At 48.2% G+C, this 17,653-nt stretch overlaps 1 protein-coding gene across 1 annotated transcript in view; it reads left to right on the forward strand.

Moving 5' to 3' along the window:
- The window catches only part of LOC308637793 (cocaine esterase-like), a gene marked incomplete at both ends in the record, with an annotated part of 41,439 nt that extends 27,983 nt beyond the window's left edge, over positions 1–13,456 (forward strand). Inside the window, 12 exons of the mRNA XM_081274618.1 lie at positions 4,745–4,820; positions 7,054–7,258; positions 8,236–8,377; positions 9,089–9,222; positions 9,303–9,561; positions 9,990–10,088; positions 10,370–10,510; positions 10,619–10,699; positions 10,928–11,075; positions 11,453–11,590; positions 12,080–12,152; positions 12,605–13,456. Coding sequence (XP_081130744.1) covers positions 4,745–4,820; positions 7,054–7,258; positions 8,236–8,377; positions 9,089–9,222; positions 9,303–9,561; positions 9,990–10,088; positions 10,370–10,510; positions 10,619–10,699; positions 10,928–11,075; positions 11,453–11,590; positions 12,080–12,152; positions 12,605–12,791 — 1,683 coding nt within the window. Of the gene's footprint in view, positions 4,821–7,053; positions 7,259–8,235; positions 8,378–9,088; positions 9,223–9,302; positions 9,562–9,989; positions 10,089–10,369; positions 10,511–10,618; positions 10,700–10,927; positions 11,076–11,452; positions 11,591–12,079; positions 12,153–12,604 lie in introns of the transcript that reaches the window.
- Between the last annotated feature and the right edge of the window lie 4,197 nt (positions 13,457–17,653).

Here is a 17,653-nt window from a genome sequence, read left to right on the forward strand (position 1 = left end):
CAGGAAGCTGTGGATGCCCACCTTCCTCCAATGGGCCTGAATATACTCCCAACTGGACCTAAGTATATTCCTCCCTTCCTCCCTTTCCCTCTCCAGTACTTTCTCCTCTCCTCCAACCACCTAGACACTCTTCAAAGGAGGGCTATGCTTTCAAAATGTTGCCCACACCTGAGTGTCAAAATCCCACATCTACTTCTCAGCAAGTCCCATGTATTCTCATCTCTGACATTGACCACTAGACAGACTAGACCAGAAAATCTGTTTACCTAAACCCCTAATCTTGGTACATTCAGACTGCTGTAACAAATATCATCACAAATTGGGTAGCTGATAAACAACAGAAAATTATTCAGAGTTTGTGAGGTTTTTTCCAAGGTCAAATGCCAGCCTGGCATGGTAGCGTACACCTGCAAACTCAGCAACTCAGGAGACTGAGGAAGGAGGATCACAAGTAGAATACCAATATCACCAACTTAGCAAGATCTTGTCTCAAAATTAAAAATGAATAGGACTAGGGATGTAGTTCAGTAATAAAGTTTCCCTGGGTTCAATCCTCAGTACTGAAAGAAAAAGAAAGAAAGTAAGATGCCAGCATATTGGGAGTCTGTGGAGAGCTTGCTTTTGGCTTTTTCACTCATGGACGGCACCTTCTCACTGAGTCATTACATGGTATAAGGGACAAATAATTCCTCCCATGACCATATTAAAGCCAGAATTAAGGACAGGCAGTCAATGTAGACAGGTAATAAGGTCGATGGAGAAAATAAAGGCCAGTTGGAGTCCAGGAAGGTGGAGACCACCCCTGGGAGACTGGAATGGTAATGCCTCCTGAGCACTTGGACTACCAGGATTCCCTGCCTATACTGCCCCTCCTAGAAGGTGGTTCAAGAAGCACCCACTGAACAGACAGGGAGCTGCTAATTAAGGTCTCCTGGGATGCAGGTCTCTTCCTTCCCCATCACTCCATCTTGGCCCTTCCAGCCCACCTGCTTCTCACCTTTTGGCCATTCCACCAGCATCTCCTGGGCCTCGTCAGGAAGGAAGAGATAAGGGGGAAGAGAGCAGGAAAACAAAGAAAGTCTAAAATGTCTAAAAGGTGCAGGATGCTCTCACTTCTTGGGATATCAGGATACCACCAGCTATGGCCCCCTTCTTTCTCCCAGGAGAAGTCTGTATTACTACTTTTTGAATGAAACCTCCTTTATAGGCTTGCCTTGGCACTTCTCTAGTGTTCAGACTTAAACATTGGAGGAAGAAGAACCACCACAATAACTGGTGGTTTCCTATTCATTCCCTAAGGACCCTAACTCTTTTGGTACCTGGGATTGAACTCAGGGGCACTCGACCACTGAGCTACATCCCCAGTCCTATTTTGAATTTTTTAGAGACAGAGTCTCTCTGAGTTGCTTAACACCTCAACATTGCTGGCTTTGAATTCCCCCTCCTCTCCTCCTCTCTGAGCCTCCAGAGCCACTGGGATTACAGGAATGCACCACCACACCCAGCTAGGACCCTAAATCTTAATACCATCATATTGGAGATTAGGTTTCAATGTGTGAATTGGGTGGACACAAGTTCTCAGACTGTAGTACCTATAGCCCAAGATCTCGGCCACCAAGAATGCAAACTACTGGAAAATTTCTCTGCCTATTTAAAACAACCCATTCACCCATCTATTTCCATCCCCACACTTGTGGGAAGCAGGACTGGGTTTTTCCATTGACCCTAAAGCCTGGACCAACTGAGTATGTCCAAGAGAGCCTGAGGTATGTCCTCGGGGTCCTATCTCCTGAAGTTGGTTCTTATTCTCTGTGAATCTGCAGACACTGTGAACCCCACACTGACAAGATTATACCACATCTGAGAAGATGCTTCTCTGTATGGTGTGTCCTGGAAGAGGCCTTGGAGACTCAGGAGGTCCAGAGAAGAGATCCTTGTCCCTGGTTCCCTGAGAGCTTCTCATTCCAGTAAGGTGTTCTTCTGCCTTGCAGAATTCCCCCTGCAGCCTCCTGACCATCCCCCACTCACTATGGCATCCACATCAGTGATTTTCCTTCTCCCCTCATTGCTCTCCCTAAGCTTCTCTGGCCCCTCCTATAAAAACCCTCTCATCTTTTCTCATTGTACAAAGGTAGCAAATAATGCTCAATGTGTCTCTGGGGTCCCTCAAATCTTTTTCTCTCAGACATTCAGAGGCTGGATTTCTCATTCCAAAGAACTTGGGAGCCCCCCACTCCCCATCCTCTGACTGACATGCCCTCCTGGGGCACCACTTTTCCCAGGGGAGATGACCCCCTTGTTTCCATTGACTACACTTAAGCCCAAACAAAGACCTTTATGAATTTTGGGCAAAAGATGACAATTCCATTTTTCCATTTGAGCCACCAGGGGACAGACAAGGTTAACATTAAGCCTGCAGGGACCCAGCACAGGAAAGACTTTTCTTTTGGTGAAGACTGATGGGTGCAATCTTATAGCATTTAATGAGTTCCTGCGAGCAAGCTTCCATCTTTCAATTCTGCAGAAGCACGCTGTATTACCCAAAGTGTTTCCCACAATATTTTTTAGATACTTAATAGATTTTTCAAATTCTTCAGTGTGAAGCATATGTGTGTGTGTGTGTGTGTGTGTGTGTGTGTGTGTGTGTGTGTGTGAGTGTGTACAGTGTTACGGACCACACCTACCTCCTTGGCCTGCTAGGCAAGCACTATACCACTGAGCTACATCCATTCACAACCCAGTGTGGAATAACTTATATGCAATTAAATTCATCTCTTGAGTGTACAATTTTCTCACTCTGAGGTAACATGTAAGATAAGCAGACACCACCACCACAAGTTTTACCAGTTTCCTTCACTTCCTAAACTTCCTCATGCCTCTTTGTAGTCCTTCCTTGCCCTGAATCCTGCTCTAAGGCAGTCACCTAATTGCTTGTTCCTCTAGTTTGCCTTGCCCCAAATATGATGCACATGGACACTTTTAGGAATGGCTCTGTCAGTTCACATACTATTTTTGAGATGCAGCAGATCTCAGATTCCTTTTACTGGGGAGTGGCATTCCTTGTAGTCACACACACCACACTTTATCCACTGACCAGTTACTATACATCTGAGTGACTTGCAATTTTTGACCAATTTGACAATAAAACTCTTAGGAACATAGTCAGAAATTATTTATATGGACCCATGCTTTCATTTCTGTTGAAGAAAGATCTGAGAGGAGAATTGCTGAGTCACATGGCAAGTGTGTGTGGAACTTTTAAGGGAAATATCAAACTCTTCTCCAAAACGACTCTGTCACTTTGCATCCCTACCAGCCATTTATGAGGGTACCAGTTGCTCCATATCCTCTTCAACACTTGGTCTGATGGTCTTAGATCAAATTGTATTTAAAGGACCTGTTGGTGGATCTCATTGCAGATGTTTGTTTTGACTTTTAGACTCTGCCTCCATCTTCCATTCCCCCCCATCTCTATATATGTATAAGGTATGTTACATACAAACCCATACACAGATACACTCATGAAACTCTTCATAATTTCACATTATTATTATTATTATTTGGTCATTGTCAAAGCCAAGGCCTGTGTAAGATGGTGCCATAAATGGCAGAGCCCATAGGGACCTTCACCCTAGCAGACTCCAGATTAGGAAGAATCACTTGTTGTCCAGTTGCCACAAAGGAGCTTATAATAGGACTGAGCTTGGAGGAGGCCCAAGCCCATCTATGAATTAGATCAGGAGACTCAGAGCAGAGTAAGCATCTGACCAGGAGGGGCTAGGGTGATGGCTTGAAGCAGAGTGCACTGCAAGAAGAATTGAATTCACATCAGCCTTGTTGATTAGGTGGGGGTCAAAGAGAAGCAGTGCTCTCAGCATGCTGGCTACTCACTTCTGGATAAAGCTGATTGCTCCCCAAAGGGGCTGAGAAGGACACAACACTGGGCTGTGAGAGCTTATGGGGGGGTGGGGGTAGGCTAGCCAAGGACGGTTTGCAGGGGAACCTCTAGGCTGCCTGAAGTTGAGCCCCACAACCCTTCATCAGGGAAGTCAGGCTGAGCAGTCCTCCTAACCCATACTGGCTTCCATTCACCAACGCAGGGCTCAGGAAGTTGAGTCCCACTCCCCTTCATCAGGAAATTCAGGTTGAGCAGGTACTCCTAATCCAGACTGGCTTCCATTCCTGGCCCATGCAGGGCTCAGGATCTTTCAGAATCTCCCAGAAGCACCTAAGCTCTGGGAGTTCCCTGGAACAGCAAGCACCGTCACACCTCCCTGCCACTGTGTAAGCAGTTCCCCTCACTCCAGCAAAGTCACCTGTATTTCTCCATCTCTGGAAATCTTCATTCTGTACCCCCCAGAGAAGCCCTCCAGGTTCCTCCAGTTACATCCAGCTCTCTGCTCCTCCTCTCCTCCCCAACACCCTCATGGGCCTGTGACAGCAAGGACAGGGAATTAGTGACTCCAGGTGTGAGGAGAAGGGTCCTGGGATCTCAGAGGGGCTGTAGAGGCTGTGTGGCACCTTGGGAGGTGGCCAAGGGAAGAAGAGGGGTAGGGCCCTGCCCACTGCACACTGGCTCCATGACCTCTGAGAGTTCAGAGTGACTCTCCTGCAGCACACCCCTTGCAGGGCACCACCCATTTCCCCGCCTCCTCACTGTCAGGTTCAAATTCCACCTGGCAGAATGCTGCTCTGCATTTCCAGCTGAAGCCCAGGAATACAGAAGCAGCCCTGGGAGCCGACCATGTGCCTGCATCGACTTCCTGCCTGGCTCATCCTCGTGGCCTATGGGCTCCTGATGCTCCTCATCCAGGGCCATGGTGAGGCTGCCATGGGGAGGGTGGGAGAGACCAGGTTGGATCTGCCAAAGTGCACAGAGACAGAGCCTGAGCCTGGAGGGAAGACACCAGGGTAGGGAAGTTGGTAGAGGAAACAGATGAAGGAGATGAGGGGGCTGGAGGGTGAGCCAGAGAGGGTCAGAGCTGCCTAAGGACACTCCCATGGAGGAGTGAGCTAGTGTGAGGGGATTCTGAGGAGCACAGTATGGGCAAGTCAGAAGCCTGCTGGCAAAGGAACAGGGATAGGGACCTTTCCCTCCTGTGTGTGTCTGTGGCTGTAGCTACTACTCACCCTTGGATAATAACATCAGCAATAAGAAGAGCTTGCTGGTTACATTTGGCTCTGAGTGTTTTGACCCCTTGGCCAGAGAAGTGCTGGCACCTTCCGTCAGATCCACAGGCAAAGTTACTGGCCCTGGGGGATACAGTAGCCCCTGGTACCACTTCTCAATGCTGATCTGAATGACTGCTGGGTTCCTGTCAATGGCAAATCTGAGCTGACATGCCTTGGATTGTGTTCTAGAGCAAAGGCAAAGTGCTCTGTACTTGCTAGAAGTCTCTAAGCCCTTATCAGAAGGTGTTGGCGGGAGAGAACCATGCCCACTGAGTGTCAGCAGCCCTGGATCCCTCCCACCCCAAAGGCTCCAAGTGTGGGTGTTGGATATAGACCCAGCTTTCCCAATCTAATCTGCACAGAGGAATCCATGCTCACCTGTCCCCCTTAGACCAACACTGACAGGATTCCTCCCTTGCCTGGGGTCTTAGGGAACCAGAACTGTCTCAACAGGAAGATTTTTCTTGATTCACTGAAAGATTCTATTTTCAACAGTCTTTTTTCTTGAACTCACATCCAAAGGGAAAAAAACTGAGTCATGAAAGGGTATAGAATTGAGTCTCACAGTCTTCTGCCCACCTTGTCCTGGCTCCTCCACAGGCCCATCTAGGTCTTGACTAGAGTCCAGGACTTACACACTATTCATCTTTGTCTCTCACCTAAATGGTCACAAACCCATCTTTTCTGATGTGAGCTTTTCTTCATCTGGACACGGGGACACTTCCCACCACTACATACATACATGGGTGAGATTCCTGCTGCTGGTTCATGCAGGGCTTCTCCTCAAGGAAGCAACTACATAATGTCACCAGACTGCGAGCAGGAATATTTAGCAGGCTTTGTCCTTTGTAGTGACAAATATCAGGCATTAGTGGCCAGTGGCCATGTGAGTTACTTGGACCAAGATCCCATCTGGCAAGGCACTGTGTGGAGACAGCATGTTGGTAGGGACAGGAGTGTGTCTTTGGACTTGGAGGGATGCTGGCCAATTTCCTTCTCTGGTCCTGTGAGTGGCTGCTGCCCTGGCCTGTCTTGAACCAGGTCACATCAAACAGGCAGATCCTAGAGGACCTGGTGAGAGAGAGGAGGAGGTTTGGAGTTTTTAATTTTTCTTATGGAAACCAGCTCAGATCTGCCAAACTCTAGAGTGAGATCTTGAGCCTGGGGGAGGGAAGGACCCAGTGATGTGGGAGCTGTGGCGATGTCAACAATAGCAGGAGAACTGTGGACCTGACTGCCAACTCTCTGCACCCTGAAGCACAGAGAGGACTGGGACAGCACCCAAGATTAAAACCATTTTGGGGTAGAGAGAAGAGTTAAACCCAAAGTGCACAACATCAACATTTAACAAATATCATGACTGGGACAAGCCAGGTATATCTAGGTTGACTTTGCCTTGCTTTCTTGCCCTGATCCCCAACCCCAGGCAGGACAGGAGTTTTATGTTTGAACTCATAGTTCTCCTCCCAAGTCCATCTCTCATTATATGAATGATGCTTCTTTATGTCATTTCTTGTCCCCTCAAGCATGAGATCCTTTAGGATAGGAAACTTTAGTTCCATTCTCACAATCCTCTCAGTGCGTGACATGACCTGGCCCAGTTAGTCAGCCCAAGAGGTATTCTGCTGGCAGTTGCTAGGGCTGAAGGATGGTGGCAAGTCACAGGAGCCTGGTGAGCCTGGAGGGATAGGCTGTGACCCGGTGGATTGATAGTGGTGTTGGGGATAGGGACTAGGGTTGGGCAGAAGTTTCAGAAGCGGATGTTGACAGATCAGGGTTCCTCCACAAGGTGGAGCTGAGGAGGGCCAACCAGGCTACAGTGCTGCAGGTCAGCAGCTTATTGGGCAGACCTGAGTCTGAAGTGCGTCTCTCTGCCAACAGGCCAGGACTCAGTCAGCCCCATCCGGACGACTCACACCGGGCAGGTGCGGGGCAGCCTCCTCCATGTGAAGGGCTTCAATGTGGGGGTCCACACCTTCCTGGGAATTCCCTTTGCCAAGCCACCTGTAGGACCACTGCGCTTTGCTGCCCCTGAGCCCCCTGAACCTTGGAGTGGTGTGAGGGATGGGACCTCCCACCCAGCCATGTAAGTTCTCCTGGGGTCTGGGAAACCTCAGGGCTGGGGTGGGGGTGGGTACTCCGAGCCCTGGGCCAGGCTGCAGTGGCTCCTTCATCGAAACTGGACTACAAGGCCTGGGGCTGTAGGTCAGTGGTAATGTGTTTTTAGCAATCTAATGCACTGTCTTTGAAACCCAGGCCCTAAATGAACAAATATATAAAAATATATCCCTCTGCATTGGGGCAATTCTCACATTTGTTTTTCCAATGCAAGAGTAACTGCCAGGCCCCTGACTCAGGGCTTAGAAATCCAAAGTCATTAGCTCCAGTTGTTGAACACAAGAGAAGAAACACATGTCCCTGGATTTGGCTTACTCCAGGTGTTCTCTCCCACCAGGGGAGATGAGTCTGGGAGAAGGTCAGCTTGGCTCTCTAAACCTATAAAAGACCTTGACTCCAGCAGTTGATGCTGAAGATTCCTGAGGAGGGAACAGTGATGGCTCCTTGGGGACCCAACCCACAGGGCCAAGGGAAGGTGCATGTGCTTACAGCTCGAGACTCTCTGCAGGGGAAGGTTTTCTGAGAGTCTCGAGTTGGGTTATGGGATGCCCCATTACCCTTCTATGAGAACTAACCTCCATCTACTCAGGCACCAGCTGTGTGGAGACACGTATGCTTTTCCAGGCCTGAATGCGGAATAAGTGGTGACAACACAGACAGCCAGTGTTTCCCAGACAGGGCCCTAGAGTCAGGACTGCCCGGCCTCATGAGGAGTAGGACGCAAGTGCTCAACAACCTTGAGGCCTCCCTAGAGGTCTGGGCTCCATCCCAGCATACCCTGAGACTGTGGCTTGGAACAGTCAGGGGGAATGACTTGAAAGAAGGATCATGTGAGGCAAGGCATCAGTTAAGGCAGGGAGTGAGGTTGTCTAGATAGAGTCAGGACCTGAGGTCTGAATTCACCACTGCTCAGCCCCTGAAATAACTGTATTTCATTGTCACCAGGTGTCTGCAAAATGTAGATGCAATGAATACAGAGGCTCTGAACCTAGGGAATAAAAACTTGTCTCTCATCCCCATGTCAGAGGACTGCCTGTACCTCAGCATCTACGCGCCTGCACATGCCTGTGAGGGCTCTAACCTGCCTGTAAGTGTTAAGCCATGGTCAGTTGAAGGGTGGGAGAACATTTGTTTTGAAAGATAATTAGAAGGAAGCTTGTGACATGATTCAATGATAGCTTGCACAGTGTTGTAAGGCCCTGGGATTGACTCCAAGTGCTACATAATATCAACAACAATACTGGAAGATATAGGTTAGCTGGCTACCACTGTGGTGTAAACCAATATGAAAAGTTTCTCACTATTAGCCTCAAGAAGGCCTCTTATGCCAGCAGATAGCTGACCTAAGCATGGACTAAAAGAGCCCTGGATGCTCTCAGAGGCCAAATGTTGGGACTCACTGATCCATTCACAGCTTGTACCCAGGAGATCCATTCAGGTGCTCAAAGCTGCACTTTGAGATCATTGAATTCAATGACCATGGATTATTTTTTGGACCAGAGATTAGATGACAATTTAAATTAATGTTCAGGTAGGATAATCACAGAAACATCACTTTTCTCTTTAGAGTAGTTCTGAGAATAATAGATCCAGGTTTCGATTCATAGGTAGACCCCAAAGTATGGGAGACTTTATCTTCCAAATTAAACTTGTGTCCCTTACCAGTGTCCCAGTTCATGAGGTCCTACTAGAGTACTGTGTGGGTAGCTACACAGGCCAAAGTGGTTTCAGAGTAGGGGTCAGCAAGGAGGGGTTTGGGGAAGGTAGCTACCACATGGTATATCTCCTGATTTCACAGGTGATGGTCTGGATCCATGGTGGTGCCTTGGTGGTGGGTTCAGCTTCCATGTATGATGGTTCTATTCTGGCAGCCATTGAAAATGTACTGGTGGTCACTGTCCAGTACCGACTGGGAGTTCTGGGCTTTTTCAGGTGAGCATGGGACAGGGATGGTCAATGGGGGCTGAGTAGACAGAGGACCATCCAGTGATCATCATCCTTGCATTTCTCAGCACTGGAGACCAGCATGCCACTGGCAACTGGGGCTACCTGGACCAAGTGGCTGCCCTACGCTGGGTCCAGCAGAATATCGCCCACTTTGGAGGCAACCCTGATCGAGTCACCATTTTTGGCGAGTCTGCAGGTGGCACTAGTGTGTCCTCACATGTGGTGTCTCCAATGTCCCAAGGACTCTTCCATGGTGCCATCATGGAGAGTGGGGTGGCCCTACTGCCTGGCCTTATCACCAGCTCATCTAAAGATGTCTCCACAGTGAGTATTCTTTACTACCAATAGCCAAATCTGGTGCCTTGCCCTTCAAGTTTAGAGCCTCTGCCACTCTGTCTGTTTTATGGGAACAAAAACCATGCAGGTGTCTCTGGAACTGGCCACACCCCAGGAATTCTGAGGAACTCAAAGGTCAGAATCCACACACCTCTGACTCAAGTGGTTGATTTTGCTCTGTGTTCTGCAAAGCTGCACACTGGGGGCCTCATCCTCAGAAGACCCATGTAAGCAGGTGTGATGGCTCCTCTGGCTGACACCTGAGCTTCAGGAAATGTGGAAGAATTTCACACCTGCAGCAATAGACAGAGGGTACACTTTGAGAATTATGGGTAACTTAAACACCGCTGAGACCTTAGGCAACACCTCCCTCCCTGCCTTGAGAAATGATCCACTCTTTTTTCATGCCTTTACAGTTGGTAGCCAATCTTTCTTCCTGTGGGCAAGTAGAGTCAGAGGCCCTGGTGAGCTGCCTTCGGGGCAAGAGTGAACAGGAAATGCTGGCTATTACCAAGGTAGGGCTGAATGGACTTTAGTGAGGAGACAGGGGTTATGGTGGAAGGAAAATACAGTGATTTCTACTGTGGAACAAGGATCTCATTTCCAAGGCTTGGTCTTCTTGTATCCTCATAGCCCTGGATGGTAAATTGAGATGAAAATATGCTAAACCAGGTGTAGAATCCCTGAATGTTGGTTTGAGCATCATTGGTTGAGTTGGGATGGGTTGGAGGTAACTCAGTGTCATTAGAACAGAGACTTTCCTTCCTGTCATCATGTACCTTGAATGCCCACTTAGACTTTCAGTGTCATTCCTGCTGTGGTGGATGGGGCCTTCCTACCCAGGCACCCCCAGGAGCTTCTGGCCTCTGCTGATTTTCAACCTGTTCCAAGCATCATTGGTGTTAACAATGATGAGTATGGCTGGGTCATTACCATGGTGAGTCCCCTCTCAAAACCCCACGATAGTGTCAGGTGGGAGCGGCTTTAGACGTCATAGCTCCTGGTCATCCCACCCCCAACTGTAGAGTATCCCTTCACCACACAGGTTGTGAGCCCCCCTGAAATCCACAAAGACATAGACAGAGAGACCATGCGAGCTGTTCTACAGAGAACATCAGCACAAATGGTGAGGCCCCTGGGGTTCTGCCAAGCAAGAGTACAGCCAGACACTCTTCCTTTTCAATGATCCCTAGGAACAAAGATTGATCTATGTGCATTTGTGAGTGGGGCCACCCCACAGCTTGACAGCTCTGCCCTATTCCCTGACACATCTCAGACCCCATCCACAAATCAAGTGGCTACATCCCTGCCCCAGAGACTGCTTAACATGACTCTCCCTGATCCCCTGGACCAGATGAAGTTGCCTGCCAAATGTGCTGACCTATTGATGGAGGAGTACATGGGAGACAACGAGGACCCCCACACCCTCCGACTCCAGTTCCAGGAGATGATGGCGGACTTCATGTTTGTGATGCCTGCACTCCAAGTAGCACATTATCAGAGTGAGTGTATCTATAGCTGAATTCTGGCTTCCTAAGAGATAGCTCAGAGTTATGAGTCCCAGGTGAGGTCTGGTGTCAAACACATGTCTTTATCCAGACCCTGGTCCCAGGCACCTGAAGGCCCTCATCTCCATACATACTTATGGCTAGAGTAAGACATAGACATCACACTCATTTTACAGAGGAGGGGACTAAGGTAGTGGCAATCAAAGACTTGCCCATGACCACACAGATAGAAAATCCAAGATATGAATTAACAAACAGTCTTCCAACTGCCCCTGATCCATTCTGGGCATCCAAGCCACTGTGAACATTCAAGCCAGCTTTGGACCTAGCAATCTTGTCACCAAGAGTGACACATCCTGTCCACCCTCCAGGTTCCCATGCTCCTGTCTACTTCTATGAGTTCCAGCATCGTCCCAGCATCTTCAAGAACATCAAGCCACCACATGTGAAGGCTGACCATGGTGATGAAATCATTTTTGTGTTTGGATCCTACATCAACGGCATCAGAGGTGAATTCTCCTTGTTCCACAGGAGCATTCTCCTGCGTACATGGTGGCAATCACTCTCATGGTACAATGAGAAACTGGGGCTAAGAGAGAGCATGGGATTCAGAGTCTACCATACTACAACTCAACAGGTTATTCCAGGGTTAGACTTTTCCCACTCAAATCTATGCTCCTTCAACCTGTTCCCAACCCAACCATGGTGTCTAGCATAGGAGAAGGGGGGGGGGGGGGGGGTTAAAGGCATAATCATTTCTTAAATGACTTCACAGTGTCCAAAAGAAGGAAACTTCTAGGCCAAGGATGAGCCCAGTGTTGATTCAGTTAAAGGCTGGGAGTAGTAAAGGCAGGTTGGGCAAGCAGAGGGCCTGGCCCCAGGACTGTTGTAATAGGGAAGGGACACAAGCCTGGGGCTGGGGTGGTGAGTGTGGCCCAGGAATGGACAGCTGGATGGGGTTGGCCAGGACCTGGACCCTTGCCTTCCTTCTCCCACAGTTGAGCTCACTGAGGAGGAGGAGCTGCTGAACAGGAGGATGATGAAGTACTGGGCCAACTTTGCTCGAAATGGGTGAGGACACCTGCACCTCTCAGCCTCCCAGGGGGCACGGGCCCTCCAGTGCTCCCCTTGTCTGAGGTGACCCCATTAGCAATTGTGTGTCCTTAATCACATCCTAGCCCCCTCCTCAACTGGTAGATCCACACTAAAAGAGGGTACTTTTGGGGTACAGGTCACTGGTCTCTGTGGGTACAGTGGTCCAGAGGGTGAGCCATAGTGCTGGGCTACCATGAAAGCCAGCCTCTCACAGGGAAGGGCAAAACAGGCCAGGTTGCTGTGCCCTGTGTGAAATGACACAAGTGAGAGGTCATTGCTTTCCTACATCAGGACGCATCTCCCCATTCTCAACACCCCTGCCTGCCTGGCTGGATGTCCTGTCCATAATTAGGGTGGAAGGTCAGATTTTAGTTCAACAGAGCTCAGACTGACCCTCACCCTGCCCTGCTGGGAGGGCATGTGCACAGGAACCCCAACGGAGAGGGCCTGCCCCACTGGCCACTGTTCAACCAGGACCAACAGTACCTGCAGCTGGACAGCCAGCCTGCTGTGGGCCAGGCCCTGAAGGCACACAGGCTGCAGTTCTGGACCAAGACCCTGCCTCAGAAGATCCAGGAGCTAACGGGGGCTGAGGACAAGCACACAGAGCTCTAGCTTCCTTGTCAGGAAGAGAGAGGTATTCTAGGTGTAATGGGATCTTCCTGTGGTGCCCACACATGCCCACCCAAGAACATGGGTTGATTCACTCATTCACATAGTTATTTATCCATTCACTCCTCCATGGGTCCTCTCTTGTTAGACACACTCAGTAATTCCCAAGGAGGCTGTGGATGGGTAATCCAGTGCATGCCCACCTTCCTCCTCACCTCACTATACCTGAGTCCCTCCTTCTCTTCTTCCCCTCTCCTTCCCTACAACCCTTTCTCACCCCTCCTCCCAATTGCCACACCCTCCCATGCTGACAGAGAAGTTTCAGGAAGCAGAGCTGGTACTTTTCTGAACCCCTTGCCCACCTCTTAGCAAGTACCTATGTTCTCATATTGCTGGGACCTCTATAGAAAACCTATACACCAGAAGCTCCAGTGTTTTACTCCATCAGGCTCCTGAACAACAACAGCAACAGCAACAACAACAACTCCAATAATAATATAGTGAGGCACGGTAGCACATGCCCATAATCCAAGCCACTCAGGAGGCTGAGGGAGAAGAATTACATACTCTGTCCAGTCTGGCCACTTGGGGAGACCTGAGCTCAAAATAAAATAATAAGTCCTGGGAGAGTAGCTCAGTGGTAGAGTACTTGCCAAGCATATACAAGGTCCTGGGTTTGATCACAGTGCTACCAACAAGATATAAACAAATAAACACAATAAACTGGGTAGCTCATAAACAATGCAAATGTGTTGTCTTCTGTGTTGGAGGTGACAAGTCCAGAATCAAGTGCTAGCAGTTTTGTTGTCTGGGGAGGTCTTGCTTTGATTTCTAGATGGCACCTTCCCACTATGTCCTCACTTGGCAGAAGGGGCAAACAAGTTCTCTTGGGACTATTTCACAGTTCTTACACCCAGGCAACTCCCAATGATTCATCACTTTCAGACTTGCTTGCTTGCTTGTTTTTTCAATCAAATCTCAGGTAGTATACGGATTTTATTAGTTATGCATTTTGTGTGTGTGTGTGTGTGTGTGTGTGTGTGTGTGTGTGTGTGTGTTGGGGATTGAGCTAGTGTATTAGAACTGAATGCACTAGAGTTTAGAGCAGGCTAGGCAAGCACTCTACCAACTGAGCTCTATCCCCAGCCCATGGAAACTGGCTTTCAATGTATGAATTTGCAGCACACAAACTTTCAGCCCAAACACTTAGAGTTCCCACATCTACACACCCAGGCTACAAACAAAACCAAAGTTCCATATCCCTGAGCCCACCTGGGGATTAAATGTCATCCATCATTAACATTTCAATCTACACGCCTATTCATCTCTTTCTGTCCCAAGAAGGTGACAGGTCCCAAACTTATGAGAAGCAGGACTGGGCTTTCCCATTGGCTTCTGGAGCCTGGGCCAGCTGGGTGCATCCTGGAGAGCCAGGTGGGGTCCTCAGGGTCCTGTCTCCTGAAGTTGCCTCTTATTCTCTGTGGCTCTGCAGACACTGTGAGCCCCACACTGACACAATCACAACACAGCTGTGAAGATGTTTCTCTCTGGGGTGTGTCCAGGAAGAGGCCTTGACATGTCAGGAGGTCCAGACACATAGCAGAAGGGATTCTTGTCTCAGGCTCCCTGAGGACCTCTCCAACCAGAATCTTTCAGAATTCCCTCTGCAGCCTTCTGACCATCCCCCACTCACTATGGCATCCACATGATTAACTTTCTCTCTCACCTCATTGATGTCCCTAAACTTTTTGACCCCTCCTATAGAAAATGTCTTATCTTTTACCACAGTAATCAAAAGTGCCAAATAAAGCTCAATATGCCCTTTTGTTCCTCCAAAGCATGTTCTCTCTGTCATGGAAAGGCTGTGTCCCTCACTCCATGAACCCTGGAGTCCATGGACCCTCCCCCTCTCACCAACTTACCTCTTTGTGGCACCAGTTTTCCCAGGAAAGAAAGTTCCCTCTTTCACCCAGTGCATTTAAGCCCCACCACAGGGCACCATGCCCTTTAGGGCTCAAGATGAAGATTGCCTTGTTTCCCATCCTGGACACCAGGGGGCAGATGAGGATAGCGGTAAGCCTGGGCAGACTGGATCTCTGCAGAGGTGAAAAGACCTTTTAGTTCCTTTTAGAGTACAGGGACTGGTGCATAATCCTTCCACTCTGTGCTGCAAACATCCTTTGTGCTCCTGCTGCAAACATGCCCCTGTATGGTTTTCAGTTCTGAGCATGCACAGGATGCTTCCTAGAGTGGGTCCTCAGAGTGTTTTTCAGACTGTAAGTAGTCTCGGTAGCTCTTTTCAAGAGCTTTTTTTTTTTTTTTTTTTGGTGGGGGGGTACTGGGGATTGAACTCAGGGCACTTGACCACTGAGCCACATCCCTAGTCCTAGTCCTATTTTGTATTTTATTAGAGACAGGTCTCACTGAGATGTTTTCCTTGCTAAATCACTGAGGCTGGTTTTGAACTCGAAATCCTCCTGCCTCCACCTCCTGAGCCACTGGGATTATAGGCATGCTCCACCATGTCCAGCTTTAAGAGCTTTATTGTGGATCATTTCCATGAATTCAATTCACCCATTTGAGCTGCAAAGTTTGGTAAATTTGAGTAAATGTAGGAGACGTGTGACCAACATCACGTCAGGTTTAGAATAGTTTCAAAACATTCTCATGTGCCCATTTACACTCCATCATCACCCTGACCTCTGCTCCCTGGCAAGTGCCTAATTTCTTTCCATTGCCGAAGATTGTCTTTTCTACAATATCATAGCACAGGAGTCATTTATGATGACTATGTCACTTGCACAATTATTTTGAGATTCAAGTGGCATTTCTTCCCTTTTATTGCATGTACACATCTGCCACACTTTATCCAGTTACCAGTTAATGCACATCTGAGTGACTTCTATTTGTTCTCCTCCTCCTCCTTCCTTTTTTTTTCTTCCTTGTTAGTGGAGACTTAACCCATGGGCACTCTAAAACTGAGGTATTTCTCTATCTCTTTTTATTTTATTTTGATTTGGATCTCACTAACTTGCCCAGGCTGGCCTCCAACTTCCAACCCTCATCCATTGACCTCCTGAGGAGCTGAATTGCAATAAGTGTACCATCAAGCCTGGATTAGGCTACTTTTTACATAAAACTTGTGTGGACATTTTCTGAAATCACTTTGTGGACATGTGCTCTTCTCTTGTTTTTTTTTTTTTTTTTTTTTTGGGGGGGATGGGGGGTACTGAGGATTTATCCCTTGGGTGCTTCACTACTGACTACAGATCCAATCTATTTTGTATGTATTTATTTTTTATTTTGAGACTGAGTCTCCCTAAGATGCTGAGGGACTTACTAAGTTTCTAAGTAAGGCTCACCTTAGAAACCAAGTTGCTAGGATTATAGGCATGTGCCACTACTCCCAACTCTGGGTTGAACATTTAAGGAAAATGTCTAGCTATCTTCAAAAATGACTATATCATTTTTCATCCCATCAAACAGATATGAGGATGACAGATGTTCCATATTTTCACCAAAACTTGCTTTTATGGGGTCTTAAACCTTAAGCCTGTAGCATCCATCTGTCATTACAGATATTTTCCTGGATTTTTACCTTCTACTTTGATCTTCTTTTCTCTCTCTCTCTCTCTCTCTCTCTCTCTCTCTCTCTCTCTCTCTCTCTCGTTATATATATATATATATATATATATATATATATATATATGTAAGTTTTCCACCCCACCTCACCCCCTACAAGTCCTAATACTCTAAGACTCTTCATTCCAGGGTTTTACTGTTAGCTTCGGTAGCTTGGGGACCTTCACCAAGAGGTAGACAGCAAAGTCCAGGTTAGGAAGGAGCACTGTGTTGCCCAGTTGACATAAAGGAGCTTATAACATGACTATGAACTGGAAGGAGCTGGAATATCTCAACCTCCACAGCCCCAGCTATAAATTAGGTCAAGAGAATACAGACAGAGAAAGCATCTGCCTGGACAGGAGCTGGGACAGTGGCTTGGACCACAGTCCATTGGATGGAAAACTTTGAATCAAGACAAGGAGAAGCCCCAGGACACAGCCATCTGGGCATATTATCACTCCTAGAAAGACTCCAATTGCTATCCTGGCATGTAGGAATGTACCCAAGCTAGAATGAAGAAGCCAAGGCCTGTTAGGAGAAGGTACTGAAGTCATCTGAGGTGGAGCCCACACCCCTTCCTCCAGGAAGTCAGGCAGAGCAGGCACTCCTGTCTCCTGCTGCATTCCCTATGTCCTTGCAGGATTCCAGAAGATTTGACATCTCCTGGTTATGGGTCTGTCTTCCCAGTGGCCCCAGATGCCCAAGAGAGCCCTCCAAGTCCACAGTGCTAGAACCAGGAAGTCCTCAGAGCATTTATCAGGTGCATAAATAACAGTAAATTCAACCTCAGAGGGAGCTGTCCTCAGGGGAAGCCACAGGGTAGGGACAGAGCAAGTAGAGGGGGGTGGGTTCTTTCTTTCTTTCTTTCTTTCTTTCTTTCTTCTTTCTTTCTTTCTTTCTTTCTTTTTTTCTCTTTCTTTCTTTTTTTGGTGGTGCTGAGGATTGAACCCAGGGTCTTGTACATGCAAGACCAACTGAACTCTATCCCAAGCCCAAGGGGGTGGGCTCTTAAGAAGTGTCACAGTTGCAGTCACCAGTGTATTTCAACAGAGCAGCCAGGACCGAATAGGGACAGGTTTACACAGACCCTCAGACCAGGACTACAAGGACCTTGGAGGGAACTCAGGAAACTATGAATGCTGAGAGGAAGAAGGACTTCCCAGTACCACGGGCACAGTCACACTGCCCAGTTTGCTCAGGCAGTCCCCTCATCCCCCAAGGTCATCATTTCTCACCTGTGG

This window comes from Spermophilus citellus (genome assembly GCF_964194105.1).
Source record: "Spermophilus citellus genome assembly, chromosome: 18".
In the NCBI taxonomy this organism is placed as follows: domain Eukaryota; kingdom Metazoa; phylum Chordata; class Mammalia; order Rodentia; family Sciuridae; genus Spermophilus; species Spermophilus citellus.